Source organism: Macaca fascicularis, chromosome 1 (assembly GCF_037993035.2).
Source record: "Macaca fascicularis isolate 582-1 chromosome 1, T2T-MFA8v1.1".
NCBI classification, from domain to species: Eukaryota; Metazoa; Chordata; class Mammalia; order Primates; family Cercopithecidae; genus Macaca; species Macaca fascicularis.
In genome coordinates, this window is record NC_088375.1 from 119,777,148 (window position 1) to 119,788,112 (window position 10,965).

Genomic DNA, 10,965 nt, shown 5'->3' on the forward strand with positions numbered 1-10,965 from the left:
ATTGGGTGCTTACACTGTATCAGGCATTATGCTAAGCACTTAACATACATTTTGTTTTATCTTTATGAAGCAGGTATCATTATTTAATCCTCATTTTACAGATGAGAAAACTAAGGCTATGTACTGACAAGGAATATTAGGGAAGGAGCAGGGCTTTTTTTGTTTGTTTTGGGTTTTTTTCTTTTTTTGTTTTTTGTTTCTTGCTGTGTCACCCAGGCTGGAGTGCAGTGATGCAATTATAGCTCACCACAGCCTCAACCTCCTGGGCTCAAGCAAGTCTCCTGCCTCAACTGGGACTACAGGCATGCACCACCACACCTAGCTAATCTTTTTATTTTTTGTAGAGACAGGGTCTCACCATGTTGCCTAGGTTGATTTTAAACTCCTGGTCTCAAGCAATCCTCCCGCCTTAGCCTCACAAAGCACTGGGATTACAGTTGTGAGCCACCACACCTGGCCTAGAAGGAGCAGATTTAGAGGAGTAATAAAAAGTTTAGTTTTGGATGTTACAGTTTGAGATACCTATTAGAAGTTTAATACTTAAGCAGACATCCAACTAGAAATGTTTTAGAAGAAAGATTTGGGCTAAATGCAAACATTTAGAAATTGCTGTTATAAAGCTGTGGGACCAGATGAGATGATCGTATAGAGTGAGTATTGTTAGAAAATAACAAAGGTTTAAGGATTGAGCCCTCTGTTGGTTGTAAATGGCGTGGTTAGATTTCCAGCACTTGGAGGTTGGAAGGAGGAGAACTACCCAGCAAGGGAGACTAAGAGGAGCAGCCAGTAAAGGAGAAAAACCAGGAAAGTATGTGTGTAAACTGCCAGGAGTGTGGGCAGGTACAGTGGCTCACACCTGTAATCCCAGCACTTTGGGAGGCCAAGGCAGGAGATTGCTTCAACCTAGGAATTCCAAACTAGCCTGGGCAACATAATGAGACCTCATCTCTACAAAAAGTGAAAAGAAAAATAAAAAACAAACAGGAGTGTGACATTGCAGAAGTTGAGCAAATAGAATACTTCATGAAAAGAAGAGTAATCAGTTATGCCTACAGCTGCAAAGAGACCAAGTATGGTGGGACTAAGATTTGACCAGTGGATTTGACAGTATGAAGACCTTGATAACAGCAGATTCAGTGGAATGAGGGGAAGAAAGTGAGATGGGAGAGGGTTCAAGAGAGAATTAGAATTCCATTCAGCCGATTGATTGTAAAATTTATTATTTATTATTTTTATTTTTATTTTTGAGACAGGGTCTTGCTTTGTTACCCAGGTTGGAGTGCAGTGGTGCAATCATGGTTCACTGCAGCTTTGACCTCCTGAGCACAAGCAATCCTCCCACCTCAGCCCACCATGTAGCTGGGCCAACAGGTGTGCACCATCACACCTGGCTAGTTTTTTGTATTTTTTGTAGAGACAGGGTTTCACGATGTTGCCCAGGCTGATTTTGAACTCCTGAGCTCAAGCAATTCACCCACCTCGGCCTCCCAAAGCCGTGGGATTACATGGGTGAGCTATTGCGCCCAACCATAAAATTTAATTGGATGTAAAAAGGGCCAGGAACAGCCAAGGCACTCAAAAAAGAACAAGGTTGGAAGGCTTGCACTACTAGACATCAAAATTTATTATAAAGATAGTAATTAAGATAGTTTGGTTTTGGTGCAGAAATAGAGCAACAGAAGGAATACAGAGTGCGTATGCATAAGGAAACTTGATTTGTGTCAGTGCCAGCGTTGTGTATCAGTGGAAAAAGGATGGATCATTTAATGATCCATGGGCATGGCACGGTGGCTCGTACCTGTAATCCCAGTACTTTGGGAGGCGGAGGTGGGCAGATCACTTGAGGTCAGCAGTTTGAGACCAGCCTGGCCAACATGGTGAAACCCCGTCTCTACTAAAAATACAAAAATTAGCCAGGTGTGGTGGTGCACACCTTTAATCCCAGCTACTCAGTATGCTGAGGCAGGAGAATCACTTGAACCCGGGAGGTGGAGGTTGCAGTGGGCCAAGATTGTGCCACTGCACTCCTGCCTGGGTGAGAGAGTAAGACCCTGTCTAAAATAATAATAATAAATAGGACAATTGGTCTTCTATATGAAAAGAAATGAATATGGATGTACACCTCATACTATACAGAAAATTAATTCCAGTGAAGTTAAAGACTTAAATGTTAAAAGCAAAGCTTTTGAAAATATTTTTGAAAGAATAGAAGAAAATTATTTATGTCAATAACACAGTGGTGGGGTTCTTAAAAACATGGCACAAAGAGCAGAGACCATAAAGGAAAAGATAGGTTAATTTGACTGTGTTAAATCTTTAAATTTTCTTTTCATCAAGGGACACCATGGAAAAGAGATCTTAAAAACTAGTTACAGACTAGGTGAAGACATCTTCAACATATGTAGCTACCAAATGAATAGTGTCTAGAATTAATTTTTTTAAAAAACACCTGCAAATCAGTAAGAAAAAGATAAACAATCCAATAGAAAAATGAGAAAAAGACAGGAACAAACATTCAAAAAAGAAGAAACATGATAAGCATATAAGTAATTGAAGAGACATGCAACCTCACTACATCATTTACATTCAGGGAAGTGTAAATGTAAGCCACAGTGCAATACCATTTTTTATACCCACCGTATTCACAAAAACTAAAAAATCTGTCCAGGCACTGTGATTCATACCTGTAATCCTAGCACTTTGGGAGGTCAAGGTGGGAGAATCACTTGAGCCCGGGAGTTCAAGACCAGCCTGTGTAACATAGCAAGACCCTGTTTCTACAAAAATAATTAAAACATTAGCCAGGAGTGTTGATGTGTGCCTGTAGTCCCAGCTACTCAGGAGGCTAGGGTGGAAGGATCACTTGAGCCCGGGAATTTGAGGCTGCAGTGAGCTGTGATGGTGCCACTTGCACTCTAGCCTGGGCAATAGAGCAAGACCCTGTCTCAAAAAAAAAAAATTTAAGTCTGACAATATCAAGTGTTGGTAAGAGTGTGTCAAGTAGTTCAACCACTTTGAAGTTGGCATTATCTAGTAATATTAAAGGTGTACATATCCTGCAACCCAACAATGTAGTTTGTAGATACATACCCTAGTGAATCTCTTGTACATGATCACTGGGAAACAAGTTCATTAGTTTTCATAGTGCCAGTATATGTGATAGCAAAAACTAAAAACAATGTGAATATCCATTTTCAGGAGAATAAAGCTTTAATAATGAATTTTTTTTGAGATAAGGTTTTATTTTGTCAACCAGGCTGGAGTGCAAGTGGTGTGATCATGGCCCACTGCAGCCTTGACCCCCTATGCTCAAGCAATCCTCTGTCCTCAGCCTCCTGAGTAACTGGGACCACAGGCCTGTGCCACCACACTCAGCTAATTCTTAAATTTTTTGTAGAGATGGAGTCTATGTTGCCCAGCCTGGTCCTAAGCTCCTGGGCTCAGGTGAGCTGCCTGCCTCAGTCTCCTAAGTGTTGGGATTACAGGCATGAGCCATTTTAGCTGCACCCAGTTAAAAATGATTCTTAAAAACATATATTGAATAAAACAGTAAGTTGAAGAAAACTACAATATTTTGTATACCGTTCAAAGACATACAAAACCTAATAATATGCTATTGGGGTTTTATATGTGTATAGTGAAACTATAATGCAGAGCAAGGGAATAATAAATCCAAAATTCCATGGTCACTCTATTGGAAAGTAGGAGAAGAATGCCATTAGAGAGAGTCACACAGGAAACTTCAAAGATATTAGTAATGTTCTGTTTGTAAGCTTTGTTTGTGGTAGAGAATTTATTCATTTCATTGTTGATCTTATAAAATACTCATACATATCAAAGAATATGTAAAGTATATACATTAAAAAGCAAAGAATAAAGAAATTATAGAAAAACATAATTTTTAAAAGAAAGAAAATAAGACATAACAGTGAGGCAAAAGTGTTGAAGATAAATGCAGTGTTGGGGCTGGGTGTGGTGGCTCATACCTGTGATCTCAAGCACTTTGGGAGGTCAAGGCAGGATAAATTCAATACCAGCCTGAGCAACATAGCAAGACCCCATCTCTACAAAAAAAAAAATTAATTAAAAAAAAGAAAGATAAATGCAGTGATGGACACGGATTCTCAGCTGCAGAAGGAAAGAGATGAGAAGGAAGGGAGTTGGACAAAATATAGCAAAACCCTAGATTAGAGTCAAAGTGTAATTCAGAAAGAGACCTTGGAAATCACCTGGTCAGCCCTGCTTGCTGCCCAGATGTGGACAGGCCAACTGAGAAAAGTGAGCCACCCACTATTATGCAACTGCTTTATGGTAGAACTCTGACTAAACTTAGGTCCCTGATTCCCATCCTGAGTGGATCCCTGGGAAAAGAGCAACAGACAGTGTGAAGGGTCGGGGGGGGAAGACTATTTGGATATGGAAGAAAAAGAGGGAGTGTAAGTTGAATCTGAAGTTTGAGCCTGGAACCTGGAAGGCAATATTATGTAGTGTATTATAGGGATTAAAAATCACCTGACTTGTGAGTCCAGCATCTTCACTTACTAGATGGGATGACCCTAGAGAATTTATTTAATCATTTGGCATCTCAGTTTCCTCTGTAAAAGAAAAAAATAATAATAGATTATTATGTTTGTAAAAGCACTTAATACAGTGCAACTTCAGCCCTCAAATCACTATTTTTATGGAATAATTATAGTGTAGTATGAAATGGCAATGTCACCGAGGCATGGTGGCTCACATCTGTAATCCCAGCATTTTGGAATGCTGAGGTGGGAGAATTGCTTGAGCCCAGGAGTTTGAGACCAGCGCCTGGGCAGCATAGCAAGACCCTGTCTGTATTTTAGGAAAAAAAAAATCTTTATTTAAAAAAATGGGACTATTGAGAGGGAAACTGATTTGGTGGGGAAATATAATGGATTCGGCTTTAGATATGTATTGTTTGTTTAATTGATTCATAGTCCAAGTTCCAAAAAGAACCTGATATAGTGACCTTTAGACAGATGGAACTTATGTGCTAATGGGACAGCCAAATGATAACCACCCATAGGTAGCCTGAAAATGTAGAAGGTGAGATCACAGGGCTGGAAAACTAAGGTTTGGAATTACAGTATTATCATAGCCAGCTCTATCTCTGTGCCAATTAGCCCTTTAAGGAAGGGAGTGTTGAAGAAGAGTGTCTGAGCACCATGCTCAGGAAGAGAAAGAAAGGACAAGAGAAAAATAACTGCTTTGTCATCAAGTCAGGAAGGGAACCAGGAAATCAGAAGAGCATAGAGTTGTGGGGGACAAAAGAACTGAGGAGGTAGTCAGCACAAATGCAACATGGAGCTTAAAGGAGATAAAAATAGAAGAGCAGATTAAATTTGGCTGGCTCTCACCAGTGGCCTTTGAAAGAGCAGTTACCATGAAATCAACAGATGTGCAGGCCAGTTTGCAAGATGTAGAAGGAGTATGTATGGAAAGAAAATGAAGGTAAGGGTAGAATCAATTAGCCTTTTCTAGGTCATGGAGAAAGAAAGTGAAGAATGAACACTCCTAGATTTATTCTCAGTCCTTTGATCTATAACTTCTTAGGCATGACTTCCATAACCAGAGCCAGTGTTTACAGATACAGATAACTGAGGAGATTTTTTCTTTTTTTTTTCATGTTGCAGCAGATGTGACACTCAACTCTCTGGTGTCTGAAGCATTTGTCAGGTTTTTTGTGGAGTTGGTAGGACATTATTCTTTGAACATGACTGTCACGGAGCGTGGGGAGCGTGTTTTCCAAAGAGAACCATTCCGTAAGTCTCACACCTCCCGAAGTGTACGCCACTTCCTGGATCTCTTCATGGAGACTCAGATGTTTGCAGGATTCATCCAGGACCGAGAGCTCCGGAAAAGTGGAGTTAAAGGTCGGTTTCATTATTAAGTTCTCCCTCTCTATTTAGTGAATACCTTGAAAGATTTTACTATATTATGAATAAAAAGTATTGTAAAGCAACAAGGACTCAAAATCCGAGTTGTTTATTATAAGAATTGTTTATTTTGTAATATTGTTTTAGCCCTGGAAATAATACACTGGTAATGAGCACAGAGTTTTATGTAATTCCCAGTCTGGAGTGTTAGACAGTTTCACCAACATGAGTTTTTCCTTGTAGGTTTGTTTGAGGTCCGGGCCATCCAGTATTTGGAAACAATTCCTGAGTCAGAGCCCAGTGGGATGAATAGAATTTTGCGGAGTCTTGGTAAGTTGCTGTGTTTTCTTGTTAGATAAATGTTGCTGAAGACCAGGCGCAGTGGCTCATACCTGTAATTCTAGCACTTTACGAGGTCAAGTAAGGAGGTTTGCTTCAGGCCAGGAGTTTGAGACCAGCATGGGCAACATAGTGAGACCCCATCTGTACACAAAATTTTAAAATTAGCTGGACATGGCTTGGCATGGTGGCTCACGCCTGTAATCCCAGCACTTTGGGAGGCTGAGGCAGGTTGATCACCTGAGGTTAGGAGTTCGAGACTAGCTAGCCTGTCCAACATGGTGAAACCCTGTCTCAACTAAAAATACAAAAATTAGCATGGCTTAGTGGCAGGCACCTGTAATGCCAGCTACTTGGGAGGCTGAGGCAGGAGAATTGCTTGAACCCAGGAGACAGAGGTTATAGTGAGCAGAGATCACACCGTTGCACTGCAGCCTGGGCGACAAGAGCAAAACTCTCTCTCAAAAAAAAAAAAAAAAAAAAGTAGGCATGCTGGCACATGCCTGTAGTTCTAGCTACATAGGAGGTTGAGGCCTGAGGGGGATTGCTGGAACCTGGGAGTTTGAGGCCTCAGTAAGATGATCTTGCCACAGACAACAGAGTGAGATTCTTGTCTCTGAAAAAAATAAATAAAAATTTAAAAAATAAATAAAAAATAAATAAAAATAAAAAATAAACGTGGCTGAAAAAGCTTTGCAGTAAGTGGGCCTCATCACAAAAGCTTTATAATCAGATCAGTAATATAGCCTTAAATAGGCTGACCATAAACCATGATGCTAGTTTCAAAGTGTTCTGGAGAAAAAGAAGCATTTTTCTCAAAATTTGGGATCCCTCATCAGAGTAGTCTGTGGGGCCATTTTCCAGAGATGAACCTCTCTGATAGAAGTTTATTTATTTCATGATATGTTTGTATATCATGATTATTAATCTTTTCTAGGACACATTCCTTGGAGAAATCTTATAAAAACTGTGGTCCTTTTTCCCAGAAAAATGTATTTACAGCATATAAATAAATTTTGCGTATAATTTTAGGCTGCTCATGTAACCCATGAAGTCTATCCTTGGTACTCCAGATTAAAAACACCTGGTTTAGAGGGACTTCTGAGGCAAAAGAGGATTTCTTACAAGTCTCTAATTTTCTACTTCATAAACACATTTATGATTTTTCAATAATAGTTCATTATCTAGTATGATATAAGAGAACAGGGGCGTGGCTAGCCTAAAATTATGAATAACCTATATTCTATGATATTTATATTTTGCCTTTGAAATATATGCCCCCTAATTAGGCCCTGTCCTTCACTAGTTGACAGACCATGGACATATTAGGCCTTAGGCTGTTATTTCATCTTTATACTATGGGGTTAGATTAGATCAGTGGTTCTCAGCTCTGACTACATTTTATAATCTCCAGAGAACTTTAAAAAATTTTCCCCTGGGCTCCAGGAAATCTCTGGGGAGAAGCCAGGTGATTTTAACCCATAGTCAAGGTTGAAAACCACCAGATTACATGATGTCTGAGTTCTTTTTGACCTCTGCAATTAATTAGACACATGGGGTTTGGGGTTCGTTTTTGTTTTGGTTTTGGTGGTTAAACACATCAACTGAGTTTGAGATGTCAGCTTAACTCTTGGGCTGTTCTGAATGACTGACCAGTTAACCCCTTGCCTCAAATAATGTACAATAAATAAAAATGAATTGAGAGTTCACTGTCCTTTTCTTTCCCTTTAGGAAGTAAAATGAAATTTCTGCAGAAGAAATGAAACCTCTGATTGTCTCCATCCTGAATATACAATAGAAAGTGCCAAAGAAAATATTTTTCCAAGGGTCAGGATCCCATGAAGTATTCTACAAAATTCTTGAAATTTTAAAAGGTTAAAGAGCGAGTCAGGCTGTCGGAGGAGGATTCTCCTGTTGCTGCTGTAGTAATTACTGGAGAATTGTTGGGAATGGTCTGGAACCAATGCCATCTTTACTCTGTCTCCATTTTTTTTTTTTTTTTATAGCAGCCTTTTCTATGTAATTCTTGGGCTCATTCTCTGTTTTGTGCTTCATCTATGAAAGTAGTTGTCTTTCACAAGGAAAAGCCTTGTTGTTACATTTTTAAAAACAGCTCAAAGATGAGAATAAGGAGAGAAATGCTGAGTTTAACATAGTAGAGAGACACGATGGAAATGGAGAACACTGGCCTTATACGCGTAATTCTCATCACTGAACTATCATGGCAGCTTTAAATCCGTGGGCTGTTTGACCTGGGCAAAGGAATAGACTCATTACATATCTCCATTATTTTGTCTTATATTGTATCTAGGGGAATCTCAGGAGGAAGCCCTACTTGTAATATTATAAAGTACTGTTATTAAGTACCTTATAAAATTAGACATCTTGCAACTCCTCCTCCAAATTGTGTAGCATTTGAGTAGCTTGCTTGTCCCTCACATGTCAACATTAAACTTTGTGGAGGCTGGATCCAGTGGCTCACACTTGTAATCTCCACCACTTTGGGAGACTAAGGCAGGAGTTTGAGGGTAGGAGTTTGAGACCAGCCTGGGCAATGTAGCAAGATCCTATCTCTACAAAAACATTTTAAAAATAAGTAAATAAATTTAAACTTTGTGGAATTATAACTATTATGAAAATGTCCTCTCAAGGGCATGGGAGCCACCTTTATTTTTTAGTGTCCACCATGTGCCATGCACTGTGGTATATGTATGCATATCATCTCAACCAATCCTTAAATCAACCTTATGAGATAGATATTTACATCTGCATTTTACTAATAAAGAAACTAAAGCTGGGTGCTGTTACTCACGTCTGTAATCCCAGCACTATGGGAGGCCAAGGCAGGTGGATCATTTGAGGTCAGGGGTTCGAGACCAGCCTGGCCAACATGGTGAAACCCTCTACTAAAAATAAAATAAAAATAAAAATTAGCTGGGCGTGGTGGCAGGTGCCTGTAATCCCGGCTACTTGGGAGGCTGAGTCACGAGAATTGCTTGAGCCCAGGAGGTGGAGGTTGCAGTGAGCGGAGATCGCACCACTGCACTCCAGTCAGGGTGACAGAGTAAGACTCCATCTCAAAAAAAAAAAGAAAAAAACACAAATTCAAAGTTGTTAAATAAGTTGCCCAAAGTTATACAACACAGAACTGAAGCCAGGACTTTTATGGACACAAAGTTGGTTAGTCCTCCAGATGGAAATTTCATCTCAGTAGGATTATATAGCTATTTATTTTATTAATAAAAATTTTCTATTAAGTGTACCAGAGCCACTTTTCAGCTCTGAGGATAAGGGACTTTATATATATATGCCTAGATGAGACTCTTTTTATTGCCCTAGAAATGCTGAAATTTTTGCTCTAATTAAATTAGACTCAAAATATGAACATTCCTTGAACATATACCACTTAGTCATCCAGACCTTTAATATCTAAAGTAGTAGTAGTAGTGATTGGAAAGAGAAATTTTTCAGTGATGGTGCAATGTTGTGTGTGTGTGTGTGTTTTAAGACGGAGTTTCGCTCTTTTTGCCCAGGCTGGAGCGCAATGGCACGATCTCGGCTCACTGAGACCTCCGCCTCCTGGGTTCAAGCAATTCTCCTGCCTCAGCCTCCCGTGTAGCTGGAATTATAGGTGCCCACCACCACACCTGGCTAATTTTGTATTTTTTGTAGAGACGGGGTTTCACCATGTTGGCCAAGCTAGTCTCGAACTCCTGACCTCAGGTGATCCACCCACCTTGGCCTCCCAAAGTGCTGGGATTACAGGCATGAGTCAGTGCACCGGGCCTGTTTTTTTTTGTTTGTTTTGTTTTTTCAAATTAATGGGCAAATTCAAGTTCAGATGGTGCACTTTTCATTTATTAATGCTATAGCAAATGTCAGTTTGTTTTCTTCAGTTTCTGCTGATGGTTTCAACTGGCACAGAAAGTATTTATTCAGCCTTACAAAACTGTTAAGTTGTATTGTGATACAGTTTATTGACTTGCACAGTATTTCATTACAACCCATTCAGGTATGCATGAACCTGAAGCAGAACACCATTTAAGACTGGTGCTGTATAATATAATTCCTACAGATGTGGGTCCAGGGAATAGAACTGAGCCTTTTTTTAAATGTTAAGCAGGTTACCCTAATGGGGCTTCTACTAGACATCTCTCCATTTGGTCTCTTCTTACACTGCAACCCAGCGGGAACAGTTAATAATTGGATGTTTATAAAATGGGGGTAAAAGGGTTTACTATGATGGATCCTGGCTATCCCTTTAGGAGGAGACCTTTGCGCTTCAGGAATGCTGTCTTCATCTTTGCAGCCTGAAGCTGCTTCATTTCCTTAGGTCTGTTGTGTTTTGTTTCTGTAAAGTGTTATGAATTCTGGATATTTTTGTAAAAGAATCAAGATTTGTATAAAATGTTGTTTACAGATCTTTTAATGAATAAATACATAAAAACCCCACAGATCCCTTGGAGAATTCTTAAGATGTAAAGATCTTTTATGTCACTTAAATCTACAGCTAGCACATTTACCTAATGGTACTTAAGTAATAAGAATTAGTCTTAGATTGATCAGGCTTAATAATGGAGGTCAACATTTCGAGGCTCTTGGCAGACAAAGCCTGGGTCTAGACCGCACACTGGGCAGGGTATATAGTCTGACAACTTTATTTGGTCTTTAACTGCTTAATCAAAGGGAGGCTGCTTAGTCCAGGAGCCATGAAGAAGACAAAGTGCAT

The 10,965-nt window shown here is 39.6% G+C and overlaps 1 protein-coding gene across 13 annotated transcripts in view; it reads left to right on the forward strand.

The window, feature by feature from the left end:
- The window catches only part of DENND2C (DENN domain containing 2C), an 87,070-nt gene extending 76,378 nt beyond the window's left edge, over window positions 1-10,692 (forward strand). For 6 of the 13 annotated variants that reach the window (XM_073998426.1, XM_015430730.4, XM_073998422.1 and 3 more), the window contains 3 exons: window positions 5,655-5,894; window positions 6,141-6,227; window positions 7,968-8,860. In XM_073998426.1, coding sequence (XP_073854527.1) covers window positions 5,655-5,894; window positions 6,141-6,227; window positions 7,968-7,999 — 359 coding nt within the window. In that variant the 3' untranslated portion in view covers window positions 8,000-8,860. Of the gene's footprint in view, window positions 1-5,654; window positions 5,895-6,140; window positions 6,228-7,967; window positions 8,861-9,769 lie in introns of those variants that run through there. The other 7 variants (XM_073998428.1, XM_073998421.1, XM_073998423.1 and 4 more) reach the window with 4 other exon arrangements.
- Window positions 10,693-10,965: the final 273 nt, after the last annotated feature.